The sequence below is a fragment of the Melozone crissalis genome, unplaced genomic scaffold, assembly GCF_028551555.1.
Source record: "Melozone crissalis strain CALT ecotype California unplaced genomic scaffold, PUWL_Pcris_2 ptg000042l_1, whole genome shotgun sequence".
Classification (NCBI taxonomy): Eukaryota; Metazoa; Chordata; class Aves; order Passeriformes; family Passerellidae; genus Melozone; species Melozone crissalis.
Window position 1 is genome coordinate 58627883 of NW_026535820.1, and position 23914 is coordinate 58651796.

Here is a 23914-nt window from a genome sequence, read left to right on the forward strand (position 1 = left end):
GGGACATCCAGAGCTCAAAGCAGATCTAATTAGATCAGATTGCCTGGGGACTTAACCCCTTCCAGCCTTGAGCGCCAACAGAGATAGACAACCTTCCTGGGGCACCTTGGTCTTATGCTTGGCTGTAAGTAATTAGTAGTCTCACCTTTAAACTTTAAACTGTTGTGGGAAGGGGAAAATACTTTTTTTTGCAGAAACATGTGCTTCAGTTTGCATTCTTGCATCACAAGTATGCAAACTGTTCTCTCGTGAATCTTTTCTCAGCATGCTCTTCAAGTACTGCCTATGAACACTAAGTTCTTAGTTGTTCATGGTGATGTAAGGAACATAGATGTGTTTGACCTCTTAGTATACATTTTGGTGATGTATTTCCAGCAGTAACCCATAAAGTGATTGAAAATTTCCATCTGCTTTTGGCCTCATGATGCAGTTAGAGCTTTCCCAAAATCTTGAATCAAGAAAGTCTTGAAGCCAGGATGCTTTAAGCCCAGAGGATGACTGCTCTAGAGGAAACTTGAAGATCATTAGGACAAAAAGTCTGTTAAAATGTCAGAGTACATTGTATACTGCAGTCCTAAGCTCTGCTGGGGCCCCTTGGAATTTTTGTAATACAAAGTAATAAAAAAGATCTGCAGTGGGTTTTACCACTATTTTGCTGCATTCACTCCACTGTGAATGAAACGTGTATTGTACTGCAGTCCTTCTAGTTCAGCCTTCAGTCACGTTCTTCTCTGGTTTAAACCTCTGGGAAAGCGAAATCCTGCCCTTTGTGCTGCGATGTTCTCTGGAGACCAAGGTTTTGACAGATAGACATCATGGATCACACAGGTGAAGCAGTTAAGTCTATAAAACCTGCAAAAATTAGCATGTATTAGGAGTAAGTTTTTATTTCTAGTGAATAATTTATGTACATGGTGGCTAAGATTGTGAAAAGTACTACAGGTGTGTTGTTATATGTTATGGCAATGCATCACTGAAAAAGCTAGATTAGATTTTAGCAGTTAATATTTCCTGCTTTTATAAAAGCCCCTAAGAAATTACTAAAATCTAGCCTGGATGTTGAGGCTTAACCAATGGGCAGACATTAAAGAGCTTGGCAAGATTCACATTAAAATATGTTCCAGGATCTCAGCAAAAACTGATTATACAGCTATTTCTTAAGATCCTTCAGCACACTGTAGCTTCTTTGTGTTGACTGCTATTCAAGGCTTTAAAGAGGTAAAAAACGCTTAATATGGCTTTTTGTCAGCAAGACCTGTTGATGGTGCGTGTATTGTCTGTTGGTGCTGTAAAGCCTGGTTGTGTTAAACTCTAGGAACACTAGGAGAATGATAACATGGGACTGATGCAAAGCCAAATTTCTCCCTCTGTGCTTGTGCTTCACACCAGTCCACAGTGAAAGTACAAGCAGTGACTGAGGGATAGGGGCCTGATGATGAAAAATGACTGGCCCAAGTAACCAGGAGCCAAAAAGAGGAGAGTAAGAACTTTTTTTTTTCTGCTTCTTTTTGGAGAAAATAAAAAGTTCCTCATGCAGATTTCTGTACCATTCGGAGGACCCCATGTTTGTGCTGAAGGAGGAAAGACTGAAAAAGATGCTTGTGAATGTCAGAAGCTTCTTGCTTCACTTCAGCGCTGCTAGCTCACTGGGCGATATGTATAGAAACTGTGTGCTATTCCTAGGGATTTGTGTTGTCTTAATTTCTAATTTGAGAAAACTGTGAGCACTTATTGAGGTGAGGTGATTGACAGTGTGTGCTGCTGTCAGGCCCGGTGGAGGCAGATGCTTATGAAAGCTTCCCCCTACAGCTTTGCCAGCGTTTGTACCTAAATCAGCCTTTGCAGCTGCCTCAGTACTCTTGGTTCCTGCACTGTTCATGTGTTATTGCAAAGTGTTTTTCAGCACTGGGAGAAGCCTTTGAAGATTGGGAGGGCCTGTTGTTTCAAAGGCACCCTGGAAGTTTAGGGAGGAGTTCATAGGTTTCCTGATATTCTCTCTTTTTCTTCTCCTTCCCTTTATCTTCTTTCTGTTATGGCTGAATGTTGCTTCCCCTCATCTCATGTTCCCACTTGATTCTGCCTGCTTGCCTGTTCATTTGTACTTCTGTAGACCTCATGAACCTTTAGCTTATTCTCACAGCTCAGCCTCTCATCCTCTGTCTGAACTTGGTCAGAGTTTGACTTTACTGGACTTGCTGTGTGGCTTTTCCCATGTCTCCAGCCTCCAAAGCTTTTGCACTTTGTGACTTTCTCAGATTGCTTTAAACACACTGGTTCTGGAAATCACAGCAACCATAGTGAGATGAAAAACTGAAATGAAAACTTGTTAGTTTTGTGTGGCTGCCCCAGTGGCACACAGAAGATATGGCAAGTCCCAGGCCATTGACCTGGAAACTTTGGTTAAGGGTCTGTAACTGTGTCACTGCAAATGAGCTCTTTGGGGCCAAGTCTGTCAAATGTATCCTTCTTCATTTGCTGTTTCCTTTTGTGTGTGAAAGTGTTCCCTAAATGAATGTGCTTCATGCACAGTCATATCCCTGACCTTCAAGTAAACTGTTCTGAACTGCAAGCAACAGACTTAGTATGAGTCATTTATAAAGGCAAAAAATCCAGTCATCTCTATTATGTGCTGATTGTAACTTTGTCTGCTCCAGGCTGGTGATCTCAGTAGCCAATAGAGAGTTTCTGAGATAATAACTATCTATTTTATTGTTCGGAAATAAATCTTTTGGTCTGTCTACCAATTTCAAGCCATGCTCATATTTTGGATGTATTACTTCAACAAAGATTCCTGCAGTGTGATCCTTCTCCAGAGCTTTACCTGAGAAGCAACTTTTATAAGTAAAGATTATCAGCAGGGAGTGTTAGTCTGTACATTCTTGGGGAAGTCATGCTATTTGATATGATCAGGAATTAATTTAATTAGTTATGTAGACAGAAATATGAGGGCAGTTTGTGCTGAGAGCAATGCTTTTGCAAGCTGATTGACTTTGCTGCAATTGCCTGTGATGGGAAGTTCAGTTTGACCTATTTTCTTACACTTTCCTTAAAGCCAGATGACTCAGACCTTTCTGGAGCCAGGGCAGACAGAGCACTGTGTATGGCTCAGTCCTTGAGGGGTTGTGACAGGAAGTCCTAGACTTCTGTGATTTTGTGATATTCATGTCTGTCCCACACACTCTCAAAGGGATAGAGATTCAGGATATCCCAAGTGGCAGTTCTAGAAAGACTGATGTTTTCTCAGGTGTCTGAAGTTGATCACCCAGGATTTCCAGGCACTGGAATGAAAAGCAGATTTATTTTTTTTTCTCAGTATAGTTTCTTTTATTCTTGTCTTGAGACATAATTCTTGAGAAAACATGGAGAAAACCATAGTGGCATCCTGGAAGATGATGACTGTGACCTACTTTACTGAGTTTTCTTTGCATCCAAAAGTGTCCAGAAAAGGCTGTTCCAAGTCATAGGTTTATCACAGTAGAACTTTGCTAGGTTCCACAAAGTTTCAAGTTTCTCTATTGCATGCTGTAAATCCAGGGCTTCTGCTGTATTTTCCTTGTTACTTTAACTGAAACACTTGATTTTGTCCAAATTAAGGTTCTTCTTATGAAACAATTGTAATGCACAGCTCTAAAACCCTCGTATTGCCTTCTTTGCTTTACTTTTCAAACGTGTAGTTTTACTTGGAGCCAACAAAAACATAAGTGCCTGGTTTTCCATATCCGTAGGAAGCAGTATAAAACTAACCCATGATGTGGGAGCAGTACTGCCAGTTTGTCAGCCAGAGATGACCAGTGCTTGACTTTATTTATTCTAGAGGCTTGGACTCCTCCTCTGGACCTTCCCCTCCCTTTTTGCTGTCTAGGAGCAATTGTGACAAGAATAAGTCATATTCAGATTTTTTCCCCCAGGGGCTTGCTAGACACACAGGTACACACAGGCACACTGACTTCTCCCCCTCCTGCGCTTTTTTTAGCAGGCTGTGGGGGAACAGAACCTTGTGAGGAATTATAGATGCAGCCTGATACCTGACTGTGGGTTTAGTTTTGTGAGGTTTTTAAAAATATTTTTCTGCATGTATATGTAAGACAGCTCTGGGTTTGATGGAAGGAAAGCAGAGGGTGAAGAGCTGTTTCTTAATTTATGCACAGAAAGAAAAAGGTATTTTGGGGTGGTGTGGTGTGTGAAAATCCATGGTATATCATACTTTATTCTCTCAGTGTCAAGCAGGGAGTAACTAGCAAGGAGGCTGCTGCAATGAAATGGGTCTTCGAGTCACCGGTGCTGTTGCATTTTGGTATATGTTAAAGTGTGCAGTTAATGTCATGGAAAAATTCCAATTAACTTGAATAAGCACTGGGTCAGGCCCATATTTTGTAGTGAATCTTACTAGTAGAATCTATTCCCACAGTTCCAAACACATGGGGCAAAGCAATTACCAGTGTCAGACTGCTGTCTGTATGCTCACATCAACGCTAAATATGATCCTTCCTAAATGGAATTATTAAATTGGCCACACAGGACTTAATTCAGATTCCTCCTTGGTTTCAAACTTGTAATTGCAGTGAGGTTTTTGGAACTACTTTTTGTTAACTTTAAGATGGCAGCTAAATGCTCAGTTTAGATCATGCAGGGGTGCTACCAAGTCCCAATTCATGCCTCTGCTCTATCCTTTTTCTGTTGTTAAGGCAAAAAAGGTTTCCATTCCTCTGAAAGCTATGCAGGATATGCAAAGTGCTCCAAATCGATCATAAAACTTCAGGGCATGCCACATCAAAATTAGATACGAAAACTGAGAGTGGATTTTTCTGAGATGGGAGGTAATGACCTCGTTAGGACTGTAGTGACTAATGGCTCTGGTGCTAGGACTTGCAGTAAGCTCTGCTACAGCAAGAGCTTCAGCTGCGATTTCAGCATAAAGATTGTCTTCCTTTCAGCATCATCTAATGCTAATGGTTGCTTGCTCAGCTGTTTTAGAATTCCAGACCCCCACACTGGTTCATTGCTGATGTTTACCCTTAGCTTTATCAGGCCTTTAGACATTAATTGCACATAGGTGTTCAGGCATTCAAATGGCAGCTCAGCAACTTTCCATCTGTCCTGCTAGGCAGGATGACATCTTCCTTTTTATCCTTAGAAGGCCTTTGCCATCAGTAGTTCTTCACTTTTGCAGCAAACAGGTGTTTCTAAGCTTATGTGGTTTTTACGTGTAACCTTTTCTGTTCACTTTCTTCACACCATATGGCATCACATTGAAATATAGCAGGGCTTCTCCTAAATAAGGAGAGGACTCCATCATGGCAAAGCATATGCACAGGATGTGGAGAGCCCTGCAGGTAGAGCAAGAATGAGATGTGTGATGCTTCAGCAATATTGCTGAATGTTGAAAATCCAGGAAGGGGCATTTTCTTTCCTTTCTTCTTCCTTCAGTTTGCACTTGTTTGTGCAGCACTCATCACCTGGGTGATGGCAGTCTTTGTCTCTCTTGGGCCGAAGACTGCCAGGAGTAACTGGGATTGTTGCTTAAGAATGTGTTTACAGCTGCAAAACTAAAAAGGTCATATTCTATTTTGGCCTGCTGGAGTCTCAGGCTGATTCTCCCTCCTCCTTGCCCTCCCATTTTTGCTGATGCGCCACGTAGTAAGCAGAAATACTGTCAGCCTAGCACCCTGGAGCCCCTGCCATGGGCCAGAGTCCTCCAGCTGCAGTAACTGCCTGGCAAACAGAAAATATTTGGATAGCCAGGTTTGAATTGTGCACTGCAACGAGAAAAATTCTCCACCTGGTGACAAACTCCTTTGACAAATGTCAGCCATCCTGAGGTGGTTTTGAGGGCATTTTTTGGATAGTAAGTTGAAGACGTTACCAAAGGAAGTACTGTGCTGGGGGCTGATTCCTGTGTTGTAGTCAGTGATCAAATTGTACTTATTTCCCTCTTTACTCCAAGCTGATCAGTTTGTACCACTATGTGTAGCACAACATTGATGTATGCATTAATCACCAGAGCAGCTGGTAATTAATTTATTTATCTTTTATCTCTTTTTTATTCTCACTGGGATGTTTGTTACCATGAGCAGAGGAAATAAGAAGGAAAGTAAAATATTTATAAAAAATTGCCAAGTACCGGGGCATCCCTGTGAAAACATCACTGCCTAAATAGACAGTAAAACATGAATCATAGTGTTTTGGTTAGAAAGATTAAACTGCTGAGAAGAAGTGGTGCTGCCTTGTTAGACTTGCATTTATCTAGCATTTTTATAAGAACAGTGCCATAGCTTGTTCAGGGGAACACTGCAGATCTCCAAGACAACATTTGTACTGAAGAAACAAGGATCAGAGGCTTCCACACAGTTTCTTTTGTGCACCTATTTGTGCTGGAAGAGAGAGCCTGTCCAGCCCACACAGAAACCTCCCTGTTGTTCAGCTGAGGGCTGTAAGGCACACTTCAGGGGTGTCCTGACTGGCATTTTGCACAGTGCCACAGCTTAGAGAAAGAAGTAAGAAGGAATATTCTTCTCTGTAGAGTGGAGAATGCAGCTGAAAACTTGCCTGCTCTTTGAGGGCACAGTGTCCCAAAAAAGACTCTTAGCCAAGTGATCTCTGACATGGGAAGACATGGTGAAATGGGGAAAAATAAAGGCATGACAGCGTCAAGCTTCAGAGATTTTTGTGCAGGTAAGTCATCAGTCAGTCATCTGTTTAAAGGGGATGCTGCTTCCATTTCTTCTTTATGGACAATGGAACTGGCATTCTCCTTAATGGCAAAGGCTGAAGGGGTGAAAGAACTGAAGGTACAAGTGGTTTCTCAAGCTTATAGAAGAAGCAAATGTGGCCTGGGAATAGGATGCAATTTTGTTGATTCACTGTCAAATAACGAATTATCTGACATCCTATTCATTGATTTTTGTTGTCCACTGTGCAATCAAATTATGTCAAGGTTTGTAGCTGTGTACTGAGGCAGTGAAAGAGTTATTAGACCTTTTTCACTTATCTTTACAAAGGCAAAGCAAGTCTTTTTCTGCAGGACTACTGTAGTACATTCATTTTACATTATTTGTCCTGGAACTGATTAGCAGCGGCAGCTTTCACCGTAATTAAAGAGATCATAATTAAACTTATTTTTGTTTTATGAACTGTGGCAAATTCAGATTCTCTGTAAGGCAGCTCTTAGGAATGAAGGCAAGTTGCATGTTATAGCAAAGAGCATGTTACAGGAGACATACTAGCAGATAGCTTCAGGGCTTGTTTGCATTCAAAATACATAGCACCTGGAAGCAAAAATTTACTGGGCTTTCTCCATGATAATTTGGGGCTCTTATTCACCAGTTATTTAATTCCCAGTTGTCCACAAACATGTCAGAGCAGCTGGGCTTCTGCAGTCTCCCGGGATCTGCTTGTAAAACTCAGTCCGCTCTGGTAGTATTTGCTGGTTCTCTCACAGAATGGAGTGCATGTGAGGCTGAACTAGAAGGTAGGTGATAGTCTTCTAGTCTCTGCCTGAGAAAGAAGTTGCTTCTGTCTCTCTCTAAAAGTTTTTTGGGTTGGGGAGATAATATCAGAGTCAGTAAAAAGGCAGTGTTTAGTTATGAAGTCTATTTTCAGATGCAAGTTGAATTTTATAGCTTCAGAATCAAATGAGTAGCAAGAGGAGGGATAAATACTGTTGAAATAAAATCAAGTGGAACAAAAAAAAGTAAGTCTGGAGTGAGTGAATTGTTTGGGCTAAGCCTGATGCAAAATGTTTTTCCTGTTCCCCCTCTCATTTTGCTATAAACAGTAAACCTCTCTCTCTCAATAAATTTGAAAAGACTGTTGATATTCCCTCTGTGATATACAAACACCTTCAGAGAACCTTAGATTATGATTTCATAAAATTTGTCTGAAAACCAGAAACATCAACATCACTATTCTTTAGGCAAGGAGCTGAGATATCAAGAGGTTGTAAATAAATTCTGAGGTCATAGAGGGAGGTTGCAAAAGACTGATGGCTTGACCCAGTTTTTCATGTTCTAAGTCTTCCCCAGTTCCTGAACTACAAGACCATTTACCTTACAAGACCAGCTCTGCTGAATGTATGACTCTAGTTTTCTTTCTTAAGACAGGGGAGGCACAACACCCCAAAACTGCTCCGAGACAACAGATATGATATTCCAGTTTTGAGTTCACCCTGCATTTCATTAACACTCATATTTCCCAGATTCAGGGAAGCTGGCATTTGAATGTGCTTTTCTCTCCTGACCCATTTCCATAATGCAGCAGTACTGAGTACCAGTGACTGTGTGAACTCTAAGCAAGTTCAGAAGGTGAATTATGATCATGTCTTCTACTCACCTAATTATTTTCTGAATCACAACCAAACTGAAGGTGTTCTCAAAGGCAGTGAATAAGTTAGAGGGAATTCCACTGCAAGTGTCTGAACTGCTGTCTGACTGCTGGGGGAATCAAACTCTTCTCAGCCTTTACTTTCCAAATGTGTAACATAGCAAACAGCACCTCAGCATCAGGCCTTCAAAGGGGTGGCTTTTCAGTGCATTAACTCGAAACTACACACTTACACACATTTGGGGAACTCACCTGCTTATTCCTGAATAATTGTGCATTCCCTGTTCTCCTACCACTTATATGAAGTGGGTAGGAATTTTAGATAAGCAACACATGCAAAATCAAGTCATTTGGGGCAATATATCACCTGAGGTGACCGACTCCATTCAGCATAAACCCACATACATAGCCCAGTGTATAGGATGCCTGTGTGACTTGGTGACCAGCATAATTCTGCTGAATGCCTGCTTCAGTCTGTATTTCTGTGAGATCTGATAGCACCTTGGCTGATTTGTGAACTCTGCTGAGAAAAGTAAAGCCTTGCATTTGGTTTCAACTCCCAGGAGTGCCAGGTGAGAAGTCAGAGCTCCATCAGAATGATGCAGAGCAAGTAGGTCAGCAGTTTCATTGTATGCATCTTCTGTGTGCCTCTGTGTGTGTGTGTGTGTGTGTGTGTGTGTGTGCATGAACTTGAGAAAATTGAAAACCATGGCAATGAATTAAGTTTCTGCTCTGTCTTCTTTAGGCAAAAGTCTCACTGACTGTTTCATGTGTAGTTTAAGAGTATCAAAGCTGTTTTGTCCTCATGTTGCAGTAAAACATGGGGCAACAATATGTGGAAATGATAAAGAGTTGCAGAATGAGTGGATTTCTTCTAACAGTGAGTGAGGGCTTTGGCTAAAAATAAGGAGAATAGTATTATTCTTTGCCGTATTTCATCTGCCCCAATTGCACTCTCTCTGCTTAGTGCCTGCCAAACTGATAGCTTGCTGAACATTTAAAGAACCAGCACTCACATTCCTGTAATAGCAGCCAGAATAGCTGAGGATATCATCTCTTCTTCGGGCTTTCCTTCCCAGAACCTGCAAGAAGCAAGCGTCTTTACCCCCACTCCTCTAATTCTCTATGTCACAGGCACTGTCCTGAGCTGCTGCTTCGGCAGGTTGGGCAGTTTGGGTTGTTTACCAAGCCGTGAAAACACACCGCATTTTGGGGGCAGCTGGACAGCAGATTGATGTGTCTGGCCAGGGATTATAATCCCTTTCAGGCAGCGGGAGTTTTGGAAATGCAGGCAGCCTGGAATGATTAGGCTGTTCTCTGGAGCAGCTGCAACTGTGGGCAGGAGGCAAGGGAGACAAAGAAGTTCACTGCCTAGATAAGCAGTCACACAGTGTGGCTCAGCCGTGGCGGCTGAGGAGCAGTGCCCCTGCAGGGGCTCTCGGGCCGAAGTCACCAGGCGGTGCCAGCCATTGTCCGTGGCCGCCCTCTTAAGCCCTGCACGAGCCGGACCAAGCACCTTATCTGGCTTTTATAAGAAGCAAAGGGGGTAAAAAATCGGAATGAAAAGTGGGTGGGGTTTGGTTTTGCTGGGGCAGCTGAAGCGGCGTGCCCCTGTGCCCCTTTGAGCCGCAGCCGGAGATGATGGAGAGCCGGGGAGGAAGGTTTGCAGCCCGCTGCCGGACAGTTCTTTGTGTGTACACATCGTTAATTCCGCGGGATGGGCCGCGCTGCCGGCCCTGCTGCCGTGTTCTCCAGGCCGGAGCACGGCGGCGCTGGCAGGGCCGGGCTGTGCCCGCCATCCCGCAGGGCCGCGGCCCGGGGCGCACGGAAATGGGGGAGGGCGTGGGAGAAGGGCAGGCAGCGGGAGCGGGAAGCCAAGGGAGGCTCTGCCTCCTGGGTGTCCGCAGGCGGCAAGGTAGCCAGAGGTGTGCCAGGCTCCGCCGTGCCGCCACATGCGTCCGGCTCCCGCGGCTGAGGGAGAAGCTCGGAGCGGGGACGCGCTGAGCATCCTCCAGCCCTGCCCGGGGGATTGGTTAAGGAGCGGGGTCGCGGAGGGCAGGCAGCAAGGCTCAGGCAGCGCTTCTGCCTGCTCTGCCTCCCGCCTCCCCCTCTCCCCCAGCCCTCCCCTTCATCCCTGTTGTGTGTGGCAGCTAAACACCGAGGCGAGCGGGAGCGGATGGCGGATTGCACGCACGCCAGGCAGCCTGGGATGCTGGCTTTTCCTTCTGCTGGCTGCGGGCAGGGCTCGGTTTCGGACATGAGTGGAGAGAAACCTAAAAAGAAAGCTTTCTATCTAGTGAGGATGAAGCCACTGAAGGAGCCCACCAGCACCACTAACAACGTCTCGTTTGTGATACAGTATCACATAGGCAAGGAGATCAAACACATTTGCAGCAACTGCAGTCGCGGGGAGGAAGCCCGTGACGGTGAGTGCCGAGATCCTGTGGGTGTAGGAGCGAGGCAGGGAGCGCCTGTGCTTGCTCGGGGGTGCGCGGACATGTGTGCGCTCCCGTCGGAGCCTGGGATGCTCGGCTTGCTCCTCCACAGATCCCAGGGAAAGAGGAAAGGAGGCGCGGGAGGAGTACGCTGGGCATTGATTCAGCCTCTCGATCAGGGAGATGCCAAAAGGGACGGGTCCCTTCATTTGCCTCAGAAGCTTTGTGCTAACAGTTAAGGCACCAACTCTTCTCCTATTTTCCCATTCCCTTTTCTCCCCAGTTGCTATAGAAATTGCTGTTTGTATTGATTGTGTTTTGTTCCCATTCCTATGAATTTTAGATCAGGGGGTTTTTTGCCTTGATACATCAACTTTTTCCTTGTCGTGCTGCAATAGAGTTTGCTTGACTCAACTGAGTATCTGGAAGATCTGGTTTATCAGGAATACCGCTAGTGTGATTTTCATCGTGCTGTCAAATGCATGGGGGAAATTGTATTTTTATTGGAATTAATACAGTGCTCTTCAGACAACTGTTCTCATCCCTTCCCCCTCTCCTTTTGGAACTGAGCAAAACCTCTAGAGGGTATTCAGGGAGTGACGGTGTAATCAATCACAGGTGTTGCTACAGGTAAGTATATGCTTTTTATGTTTCTAGGAATGCAAATATTTGAAGGCAACAATGACAAATTCTCTGGATTTTGCCGAAGTAAGCTATTAGGAGAAGCTGAGAACTAGGAGCAGCATACAAGCATTCTGGCAAAAAATAGCCTCACAGATGTTACCCCACATTCTTGTTCAATGTTGTATTACTTTGCTTTGCTGTGTGGATTTGCATGTTGCTTAGGACTGAAGGCACTCGACTTAGGTCCCTATTAACTGATGTGGTATACAGATCTCATTTTCTGAAGGTCAGGGAAAGACTTTTTTTGATGATAAATGTGAATTTGCAATTGTTAGCGTTTTCTGAGCTGAGGTTCTTAGTAGTTGTTGGCACTCCATTTTTCAGCTTTTGACATTAAGGTTAGTATTATTACTATTATTAATATTTTAATTAACCAACTCTGCTTTCATTTGCTCTATACAAAAGAACAAAATATTATTTGGGAACTCATGGTTCTTTTTCAACCACAGGTCTGCAGTTTAACAAAGTAACTGTGTATTTGCTAATGTCTCTTCAGAATAAGCACCCTGCTAATGTGATTATAATTTCTTTGATTAAAAAGCAGCTAAAGCTGAACAGAATTGCTTTTGGTGAATAGGGAGAAGATAACCTGAGAAGCCTGGAAACCCACAGTGGGTTAAGCACTCTTTCTGCTTATGTCACTACAGCTGAGGGAAGAATCTGATGAATGCTATGTAGATTGTTGAGTGTTTCCTTTCCAGTTCTGTGCTGCTACTGACAGCAAGCCCCACAGATATTAAAGGAATGGCTTTGTCCAGCCAAAGCAGTAGTATTTACTTTACACTACTAGTGTAATTTATTTATCCTTAAAAGCAAATGAAGCCATTTATAAAAATATGCTTTTCTAGTTTAATTGAATTGACCTAAAACTCAATTGCATCAACATCTTTTGCTGAGGTTTTTTTGGAACCGTGTACTTGAAATCTTAGCACAGTAAGAAAAGAATATGCTTTCCTCCCTTTTAAGGCACACGTGTACACATGGATGCATATGAATGTATAACTCCAGTTACTTGTACCTCTTAGCAGACTAATAGGTTTGTATTTTAGGGGTTTTCTTCCTTTTCTGTTTGGTTATTTAGCTTCAAACCATTACATACTCCGAGGGCAGGCTATGGCTCTTGGCAGGAGATAATCTAGTAGTCCTAGAGAGGCAAAGAACAGAGCAGAGAGGCTCACAGCCAGCAGGCTTCCGGGGCACGTCATCAGTCTGGTTTTGCCCCCTCTTTCTGTGGGGTAGGATTTCATTCTGTGTCGTGCAAATGATCATAATTTAAAAAGTAACTAATACCAGTACAGCCTTAATCTTTTCTTTCCACAGCATGCACATCTATGAGTTTCTTTCAGAAAGTAAAGAAACTGTAGTCCCAGCTATGCTGCCTGGGGACACTCACTGATTTGACTCTGACACATTTTTCAGCATTGAAAAATACCAGGATTTTGTTGTTGTTGTTTTTTTTCTGGTGAATACCAGTTCTGGACCTTTTGGTGCTTGGAGGGAAAGGATGATATAATGAACTGAAATTACACAATGATCATATCAGACAGATCAGGTAAAAATCTGTGACCAGCTCAGATACAGAGAAACCTGTCAGGATCTCAAGATGTCCATGAATCCTCACAGTTGCACAGCCTAAAGAGCACTTAGAAAGGGGACCACTTACTACCTTTTATAAGGGAAATGTACAGCACTTTGCAATGTGAGCACCCCCACCCTCCTATTCAAATTATGTATAGTTTATATAATGTCTTGCAGGTCTGTAGCTGCTCTAGTGTACCCAAATGTCCTGTGTGGATCCTGTGATCTGAGCAGCTATTGTATTTGTTGGAACCATGTACAAAGACCAGTATTCAGTCCCTATGGCATAGGCAGATCAGTTGGACACATTTATTTAATGCTGAAATATCTTCCAAATCCAGTTATGAGTCCTGGATTCTAGTCATTGTCTTACTCTACATTTTCATTGTTCTACTACTCTAGAAGGAAAATTTATGCTGAAACTGAGGCAGATCCTTCAGATACCATCAGCTAATCTAGGAAAAGTCATGACTAGGAGAGTACTAAAAGAGATAGCCATGAAACCAAAGGAAAATATGGAAGCAGGTACTGAGTCATATGATATCTTGGAAGGGAGGTCATGTAATTTGGAGAGAAGTTGATGAAGGAATTTGACAATGCAGATGGGCACACTGAAGTATGGGTAAAAGGAGTTGGTGTAGATGCAGCATTTTGATGAGGTAAAAAAATAATAAGTGAGGAGCTCAAAGATAAGCAGAAGCCTACAGTAATAGGATGAAAATGGAGATGCTTTAACCATTGGACTGAAAAGAATGGATATATTTAATGCTAATTTAGTTGCAAAATAGAAAACAACAAGAGAGGTCTATAAAAGCACCAATACCAAAAGGTTGGGTGATGATAGAATAACAGAAACTGTTGAAAATTGAGTGGTGAAACTGTACATGAGTGAAGAATGAGATATTCAGGACAGGATGCCAGAGAGGCAATCAGACATGGTGGACTGAACTGAGAGGGAGGTGAAGTGAAGAGAGATGTGAGTCACCTCCAGGAATACAGGAGCAATCAGGCCTGAGCTCTGAATGCTAGGGGCTGTGAGGGAGATGTTGGGAGAAGCAGAATGGAGAAGAGTTGCAAAAGTCCAAAGAAACAACATACAAGAATTGAGGAGACAACACAGGTTGCTCCAAAATCATGAAGAGGAATGAAAGTGTTTTCTGAATGTAAATATGGAGAAGTGACTGATAATCTAGTAGAGCAGAAGGAGCTAGAACTACAAGAGATCAAGGCATGCTGTAATGCTAAACATCTGGTGTGTCCAGAGCACTTCTCAGTGTGCTGATTTTGGTGGTCTCTGTGAGGGTTGTGATAGTGCTGGATCATAGCAGATGACATGACTGATGAACCACAGTAGTCACAGAAACAAGTAAAGGAAGAGGCTTGGCTGGTTTTTATTTATTTTATACTGGAAACTGACTGCAAATCTCAGTGTCCTACTGAATGCTGAGCCTGGCTCCAGAACGTGCTTTAGACAGATCTCTGCTTCTGTATGGCTAGAAGGAACTGTAAAGACTTCAATGATGCCCAGAGGTGACCTAACAGAGTGAGTAGAACAAATGAAGTGGGATACTTTTGATTTTTATGCAGAGGGTCTGACAAGAAAACTTGAGTTGGAAGAAGTTAGCTTAGGAGTGCATTGGAAGAGAAGGAATTCACAGAGCTAAGTGGTTTTTTATCACTGAGAAATTAGGGTTCTCAGATCAAGGGTTCTCTGTAGAGTATCTCTGGGCAGCTTCAAGCATGTCCATCATATATCACTCTGTACCCAAGCTCCTTGTCTGTGAAATGGAGATTGTGGGATTTCCTTCCACTTGCTGCTGGTCTATAAATAGATTATGTGTCCTTTAGTGGGGAGAGGGAGGAAAGGACTGTCTCTTGCCATTTGTATTTCTAGTTCCAAGAACTGTGTGGCTCAAAGTTTTTAGGTCTTTAGGTTCAAGTGTAGTGGAAGTACAAATAATACAAAGAATGAACATACCCAAAAGGTTTCATTCAGAGCTGACAGTCAATTTATTATGTGCTCCTCTACTTCATGGTTTTGCTATTTAAGCAGAAATTATTCTAAGATCTTATATATGCATGAAAATCAGCGTGGACTGAGATACTGTTGCTATAGGAATTCTGACACTTGTTTTTCTGACGCTGCCCATCCTCTAGAGCTTCCAGATAAATATCTTTTCCAAATAGAAAGGGGGGAGCTGTGTATGGGGTCTTGTGCATGTGCATGTGTGTGTGTATGCATGTGTGATTCCCACCTGGAACTGAAGACTTATTTCTTTTAACTGGGAACTTTTAGAACATTTACTTTAGCATCACTTAAGAGATTGTCTCTGAGGTGATTGTATTGCTTCCCACAGAAGTAATTACTAAATTAAATAGTTATCTTCTAGACAAACTGTAAGCCATGCAAGAGCTATGTATAGAAATAAGTTTTACTTCACTAATTCTCACATAATTTCAGACAGTAACTGCTTTTCCATTACCATCTGAAGAGTGAGCAAAGTATATTGCTATGAGGCATTGCAGTCTTTTACAGTGGTACCTGTCAAAAATCATGAGATATTTTGGAGTGAAAAAATTATACTACATAGAATAGAAAAGTAGGTAAAAAAACAGTGTACCTGGTCCTGTTGTGAAGTGTGGGAAGCTGAAAAACATGTTTGAGGTTTGGACAGCTAATACAATTATGCAGTGTGTGTCTTTAGTCCCTGAGGGATAGTTACCCTAAACAAGCAGAGAGGGAAAGGCATGGGCTTCATTGCTGAGTGAAATATGTTTCAAACAGATCATAGAACCAAATCAGCTTATTTTTGGCAGTTGAACTCTGTAGTGTTTGATTTGGGTGAATATGGTGCTATGCTAGAGAAAGTTGATGGGATCAAGCAAAGATGCTCCACATCCCAACAGGTTGCTGGTGAGCTGGGTGGCCCACTTTGTTTCCACCAGCATTACTTTCTGCTCTGGAGGATACAAGCCCTGGGTGTTTGGCAGGATGTGAATAAATGTGCCTTCTAGGAGGAAGGTGTGATGCCTACTCATGGTAACTTCCAGACAACAAAAGCCCATGGCTGCCAGCACATGATCCTTTAGCTTTCCTTTACTAAGGAGTGGAGGGGGCAAAGTCCCAGCACTCTGCTCCCATCGCTTTGTCTTTCACTTTGGGGACTAACAAAAACTCATCAGTAACCTGTGTGTTTGACCTGAAATCAGAGGCTAGCAGGGATCTGTTAGTGCTGCTGCAGATGGGCATGGCCTGTGAGCAGGGAGAACAGTGGGGAGGAAGAGAAGAGGAACAAAAAGCTCCATTTAGGCTGTAAGAGGCTGTCCCCCTGGCTTACACATTTGCCAAGGCTAGCAAATGCAAGTGGCTGACCCGTGAGATGTGAGATTTTCCTTAAACACTGGCAATTCTTTCACTTGGCTAGTCTGCAGCTGAAGAAAAGAGATGGGGGAAGAGAGGAAGTGACGTTTATGTCCCAAAATAAACCTGAAGAAATATCATGAAGCCTGGAGCAGGTCATTAACTGCTCACATGCATCTCTGTAGTGACTAACTCTCATCCTGTTAAACTGCCTGTAGCAAAAGCTGCTGGCCACAAAACAAGCCAGTTGTGTACCATTCCAGGTAACACTGTGCTGGCAATAGCAAATTCACAGCCCAAGTTTGCATGGGCTGTCACCCAGCAGAGCTCCAGGCTTACTTTGAAGTGCCCTGGAAGATGTCTTGTCCAAAATAGCAATATAATTTACATTATTAACAGAAACTGTAAGAAAAATATAGTTAGTAAGCAAGTTCTTCACTTTGGTAAATTAGATAGTATGAGGAGAAAAAGTGTACACAAGATTGGGTCAAGCTTATGCAACTAGATGACTAAGTTCTTTATTTTCCAGTGAAAACTTCTGTGTCCTTATGGGGGAAATGTTTGCCACCTTTTCTGGGAACTCTGTATGTCTTTGTCATTGATTTGAGGACTTTTAGGAACAAAACCAACAAAGATGCTGGAATTGGTCACGATGGCTCAGCACCCCCTCATTTTTATTGCACATTGCTGACATAATGACATGGATAAGAGGATACCTCGATTCTTTGGGTCTTTAGAGAGCAGATAGCTTGTCTGTTTCAGTTTTGTCTCCTTTTGTTGTTTTCTCCCCTTTCCAATGCTCTAAGCTGTCATCTTTAGCATTTTACCATCCTGCTTTCTGTCTGAGAACCAAGTTTGTAGTCTTGGTATATGAAAGCTTCTTAAATGCAAAGATTGGGGCAACACCAAACACACACACAAAAAATCATTTTCTTATGGGAATTTCAAAAAAGCAGTTAAAATGCCATCAAGTATGATGAGAGCAATACAGTGGTTTTCCTGTATTTACCAGTAATGATATGCTCAGAGTATTTGTTGCCATCCTAATTAATATGCCTGGTTTTGATTCTTCTATATCAGGTTACATACATCAGAAATGTAATACAGAACTATTTAATAAACCATAAAAGGTCACAGATTTTCCATGTGTACAGTATGGAGCAATTTGTAGAAAAGGGGCAAGATGTAGATGGTGGCATAGGTCATGCAGTGGCATGTTCTTGTTGCATGCTGTTATTACCAGAGCACTTCAAACCACCTACTATGAACCTGGCTGGATAAGTTTGGCTTTCTGTGCCTTTTTTTACTTCCACCACCCCTATGTCCTATTCTGTTGTTTGGATGTCCTATTCTATTGTTTGGTCCCTGCCCAGGTGGGCAGCTGGATTCTATTTCTGTGTTTTGTCTTTTCTTATTCTCTTAATTGCTTAAAGATGTTTCTCTTAGAGAGTGCTTTGCTCATTTGTTTTTGGAACCTTGCAATTCTTTAGAAGAAAATTAGATAGATAGAAGTACTTCACTTTCCAATCATTATTGAAATTTATTCATTAATATTGTCACTGCCTGTCAAAGCTAAACAGCAGAGAAATACTGTACTGGGTATGGGGAGAAGAGATCAGAAGACTCAATATTCTGCCATGTGATGTCCCTTCCTTTGTTCTCTTTTTTTTTTTTTTTTTTGGCTTTTCTTTATATATCATATCATTAAAAGCAGAAGAGTTCATTTATGGGCTCCTTGACTGATGAGCAAAACCTATCCTTTTAGTATACTGTTATATTTATGACATTTTCATTCATTTCTGCTCCCTCAGCAGAGGAGGTAGGCTTTCTACATCAGTTTTTCTATTGTAGGATTTTGTTTCTTGATCTATTTCAGTGACTGGTAGTAAATGCATAGCTATTCCTTTGTATGCTCTAAGATCTTGTTTGTAATCAGACAATACCAAATTTTATTTCCTGTTGTTGACACCTTACTCAGCCCACAATTAACCAGAATCTAATTTCAAGAGCACAGTATAAGTATCTGCAGTACCATCTTGCTAATAGTCTGCCAGGATGTCTAAGATTAATTGGATATATTTGTAGTCTCTTTAGTGGATCACACCAGGTCTCACACACCGTCTCAAATCCATTAGCCAAACCCCAGCATCAGGGGACTGGTATAACTGAAGGGCAGCACCAGAGTGTGCAGTGGTTAAGCCAGCTTTGTCTGCATGTTTCAGGGGCTTTCTTAAAAACTGGAGGGTACTGTGATGTTTGCCAGTATCTAAATGAATGCAGCAAAGCTGCAAAGGGGTGAAGTTGGGACACGCTTGGAGGCCCTGTTTCTCCTTTGTGACTTTGATTTGCATGCTTCTCAGAAAATAATGATGTTCTTGCCATCCCTATGAGGTGGAAAACTGTCCTCTTGCTGGTTTTTTGCTTTTGTGAAGTGACATGAATCTTCACTGGTCTGTTGCTTTTAGTCTCCTTGTCTCAGAAAGGATTGGGTGGAGAGGAATAAGACAATGTTTGATCATGTCACTGTCATCTCTCGCTGACTTTTCTGGCTTTGGGTTGAGCTTACTGAAGATAAGGCAAATCTAGCAGAGCCTTTGCCTTTGGATGAGACTCTTAGATTCAAATGATGAGTTATTTCTGTTGCTCTGAGAAACAATGAGCACTTGCTGTCATTTAAATCAAAGATAAAATCGGCCACTATAAAATCACCTGCTGCAGCTTCTTTGGAACCACTAGACATAGCATTTTGGCTTGGTAATGTACAGGCTACCCCGCCTGAAACATGCCCAAATCACAGTGCCCATAGCCAACATTAACCTGTGCTGTTGAAAGAGCTCTCATGGACAAGCAGTGTTCCTCCCTGAAAGGAAGCTCTGCATCCCAAGTGAGAGAAACCACAAATGAGAGATGGCCAGACCTGACTGACAGCCTCTGCATATTTCCTCTGCATAAACAGTGGAAATTTTTAAGGTCTGAAGATATGACTCAGGAATAAAAGACAAACATGTCCCCAGCTTTCACCAACACTCCTCACCCTTCCCCAAAAATAAAATTGTGTCCAAAATGTCCAAGGAGAAGAGGAGGGCAGGTTTCTGCATATTTATGATTTAGAGTGTGCTAGTCGGGACATAAACTGGGGCGAGACCTGCAGGCTCCAAACCCTTGGTTTGTGTAACTTTGTTTGTTATTACTGTGCCCATTTCTTTGCCCTAACCAGAAGTGTTCAGTGTCCATGACTTGCTGAATCTCAGAATCCCAAGGGTTGCAATTTAGGATGTACAGCCTCTTGTGCAGGGAGCCCAGTGTATGTATTGATTGGGTCATTTTGAAAAGGATGCAAGATGTACTTCAAATCTTCCCTTTCCTTCCTCCTGCCCTGAGCTGTGCAGCCCAAGGCTAGGATGAAAGGTTTAGTGCTGCAGTTCAGTAGACACCCTCCCCTGTCACTACTTAGGAGGGGGATCTTGCCCTCTGTCATCTTTTGCATGACATCTTTCAGGCCATTAGTCTAATGGCTTCATGCAATAGAAGTGCAGGGAATAAAATTAAAATGGATCCAATTGTTTAATTTATCTTGGGAGATTTAGGTAGCAGAGAATGATTTTCATTTCACCTCCTAAGAGAAGTTGATCATCTGTTCAAAAAAAACAGAGACTACTGGTATTTTAAATCTTCTGGAAGCACAGAAGTGTAATGATGGAAATACTGAGCCTATCAAGTCATGGCAAGAAACAGGCGTTTAAGTGTCAGCACAATGGGTCCCCAGCCAGGTAATAAGTTACATAGACTCTCAAGACATTTACAGAAGGCTGATCATTTTTATTAAGAAAAATACTTTTATACCTTAGTTCACTACAGGTGGACCTAATTATTCCTCCAATCAAAGCACCACCACCATTGGCTAATTAAGAAACCACCCTTTGGTAAATAAATCTCCATAACACATTCCACATGTTCACAATACCAGGTGCAGCCAGTTAAGATAAGAATTGTTTCTCATTCTTTTCTCTGATCTTCTCACAGTCTTTCCCCAAACAAACAACAACAACAGACAACTTGCCTGGGAAAGTTGTCTGTTTCTCTCTGTGGTCAGAGAGCTGCTGCCACATCTAAGTTTTGTTAGAAATTTTGATAAATATTTTTTATCTTCAGTTGTAGGCTAAGGGGTGTTCAGCTGCACCTGAACACCCCTTAGCCTACAACTGAAGATGAAACACAATTAGTGTTATCTTGGTGTTTGTTGTCCTTTTAGTACAGATTCAAGAATAAACAGATGGAAATGTTGGTAAGCAGACTTGAATGCATTGGAGATCTTAGGATAAATAATTAGAATACTCATTAACTACATTCTGACAAATGAGCCAGGCCTGGAAATGTCACTGTGGCCTATTGCATCCATAGTCTATGTATTAACAAGTTTCTCCAAAGTATTGATGATCCATATACTCACATCCTTACGGACTGTAGACATGGTTCCTAATCTCAGCAGTCCATGTCATAAGGATTATGGCACCATCTTTATCTCTCTTTACCCCATGCATTGGCTGCAGTTACTTTGACATTTCTGATGCTATCTGAAACTGTATGTGTGCAGCTCCAATGTTATTTTTAACATGGTGACTCTATCAACCTTGAGTCTGGTAAAATAAGTAAATAAATAAAATAAATAGAAATGTTATTTCTTCTGTATCATCTGAAATTGAACTCATATAAAGGGTATGTGTGTCATGCTGCTGTAGTGCTTTATAGAATCTTATCTTTCCCATTTTACTTTCCAAGCTGCTTAAAATGTCAACACTGATAAAAATTCAGATGCACAGACTGAACAGTCAGCAGTGTAGGTGCACAGACATGTGGGTGTAGGTGCATGGACGGATGGATGGGCAGACAGTGGAAACTATTTGAACCAGAAGTGAAACCAGAATTTGAAAGACCTCATCCCTCTCCTCCCATGCACCAGCAAAACAGGATGCTTTCCTTATGCTAGCACACGGGTTTTATTGGATGAATAGTTTTGAAATTTGGGTTCGCCCTGAAGGGAAAGCCAGGTGTGGAGGCTTATGTGGAACTTTGACTATTTGACTCTGAATTGCACCCTGTTGAGAAGTAGAAGAGTGAGATGAGTAAAGCTTTCATTAATATTCACAGCTCCAAAATAATTGTCTGTGGTTTTATGGTCATGAGAGTGAGATGTTGTCTTCCAGTGACCTGCTGTGGCACTTAAGACAGAATGTGCTGCCTGCTCCAGCTTTTGAATAGAGAAGAGCAGTTTCTGACCGACTGCTCTCTGTAGCTGGCAAACTTGAGCTCCTCTAGCAGTGTTTGAAGAGAATTAGACATGATACCCAAATGGTAAAGAAAGAAGGGACTCATGAGGCTCAGCTGTGTAGCTTCCTCTCCTTCAAAGTCCACCCCCTAAGTCACATGCGTTAGCAAGCTAGAACTAGGGAGATGTTTCCTTCCTTCTTTCTTTCTTTCTTGTGTGTCTCATTTAAATGAGGACACCATTTCCCCTGCATTATTTGACTCTAGTTACTGATGTGCATTTGCTTTTCTATGTGTTTTTGTCATCTGAGTCAAATGCCATTTTCCTTGTGAACTCAATGTGCTCGTGCTGAGCATAGAAATCCATGAGCCTAAAACAAAATAGGGAGATCATGTAGTTCCAGTGAACTGATGCTTCTTTCTCTTATTCATCTCAAGTTGGCAGAACAGGCAGTTCACTAAACTGCAAGACAGACATCAGTTAATTAATACATCTGCTAGCATTGCATAGAGGCTCAAGAAGGACACTTTGGTGGGATTTTTCTTTGGGGTTATTTTCATTTGTTTTTAATTTTGTCAGCTTTCTCTGGCCATTGGGCCCAGTGAGATAAATGATTATTTTAAAAATACAGACCTATATAAAGATGGGCATTACTTGTAGAGTTCAGCAGCTCTGAGCTAGTGCACCTGTTCTCTGTGCTTACCAAGCAAATGGTGTTCTTCACTTGCTATGATTAACTTAGTTCAGATTTTTGCATTATTATGGCATGTAGACCGGGTTCCATTTTTATATTTTTGTATGTTAGTACCTGAAGCCACGTACCTGTTTTGTTTCTTGTTTCCTCCCTCTTTAACTTAATGCTTGAGAAATTTTTCAATCTGAACACCACCATAAGCCTTCTAAAACTTGGTATGCTCAGCCACATGTCATGGTTCAAGATAGTCTCTGACTTGTGAATTCAAACAAAATGCTGTTTAGCTAAAGACATTTTTGAACATTAGGTTTGTGGGGCAAATACTCCAATTCAGTTGGAAGAGCATATTACATTTGACTTGACAGAAAGGGATTTGTGATACTTGTAGGATGTCATATAGATACTTCTCCTAAAAGAGAATAGTACTTAAAATTGAGAACCTGTTCCCCATAGGTTATATAGAAAAAGGCAGTTTATATTGCCAAGAACTGCTCAGAAAGGCTTATGTTGTACTTCTTGTGGTTTGTTGTTTTGGTTTGGTGGTTTTTGGGGTTTTTTTAAATCATCTGCTTGGTAGCAGAGTCTTGATGATTTTGAAAGGAAACTTTCAGCATGAAGGCAAAAGAGATTTCATCAGTTTGTTGCTTTGTCCAGTACCATCAGTGAAGGGGTGAAAAGAGATCCCTTTGTTTTAATTGTAAGAAATGTCAGGGTTTGGTTTAATTTCATCCTTCTTCTAGGCTGAAATGAACCATTGTGCACATGCCTATCACACTTACCTTCATGATGTTGAAAATGAACTTTGCTGCCAATTTCATGGCCAAGTGACTCTGTATAGGCACATCCCAGTGTGCTGCTGAATGCTTCCATTCGCAGCTCACAACATGCTGCTGGTTCCTCTCTCAAACACCACAGAAAGGCATCATTCCCATCAATACAGTGGAAAGCACTCAGTCACACCCCATGCCCTGATGTCTTCTCTGCCAATTTCTTTAAGGTAAATTGTAGCATTCTGGAAAGGACCCTTTAGCAGCTTTGGCCAGTTACTAGATGGTTTGGGTAAAGTAATTTGACTCCTTGTGACCTTTGTCGTTCACTGTGCTACAATCAGGATTTCATTCATTTCTTTCTGCTAGCTTTATTTCAGAGCTTTTTCTGTGATTTCTGTGATTACTACAGCTTTCCCTGTAGTATTTTTTTCCTTTGCTCTGATCTAAACCCATTCTCATTTTTTGAGCTATTTCTGGGTGCTGGATTTGGAATAATTCATGAGCTTGAAGCTACATGCATAGGTCCTTCCTTTGACTGTAACATTTCTTAGGCAGATATACCAATTTGATTACTTGATGGGCACCACCTTTTTTTTCAAGGCAGCAGCAGCTTTTTAGGAACAGAGATTTTCCTATAAATCTATTGAGCAAGAGCAATATCCTGCAGAGCTCAGCAACCATGAGACACCCTAGAACTTTATGCTAAAAAAGATGGTAGAAAAAAAGTGAAATCATAGCTATGAAAAACACACAGTAAAAGTCAGTGTGTTTTAGCCAACAAATTGTCATGCTTTATTCATGACCTTA

General features: G+C 41.9%; 1 protein-coding gene across 7 annotated transcripts in view; it reads left to right on the forward strand.

Annotated features, from left to right (window-relative positions):
• The window catches only part of PHACTR1 (phosphatase and actin regulator 1), a 298999-nt gene that overhangs the window by 148861 nt on the left and 126224 nt on the right, over positions 1-23914 (forward strand). Inside the window, exon 1 of one of the 7 annotated variants that reach the window (XM_054285284.1) lies at positions 10496-10745. The exons of 4 other annotated variants lie outside the window; for them this stretch is intronic. In XM_054285284.1, coding sequence (XP_054141259.1) covers positions 10496-10745 — 250 coding nt within the window. Of the gene's footprint in view, positions 1-10495; positions 10746-10866; positions 10989-11024; positions 11385-23914 lie in introns of those variants that run through there. 2 more of the 7 variants (XM_054285285.1, XM_054285286.1) reach the window with 2 other exon arrangements.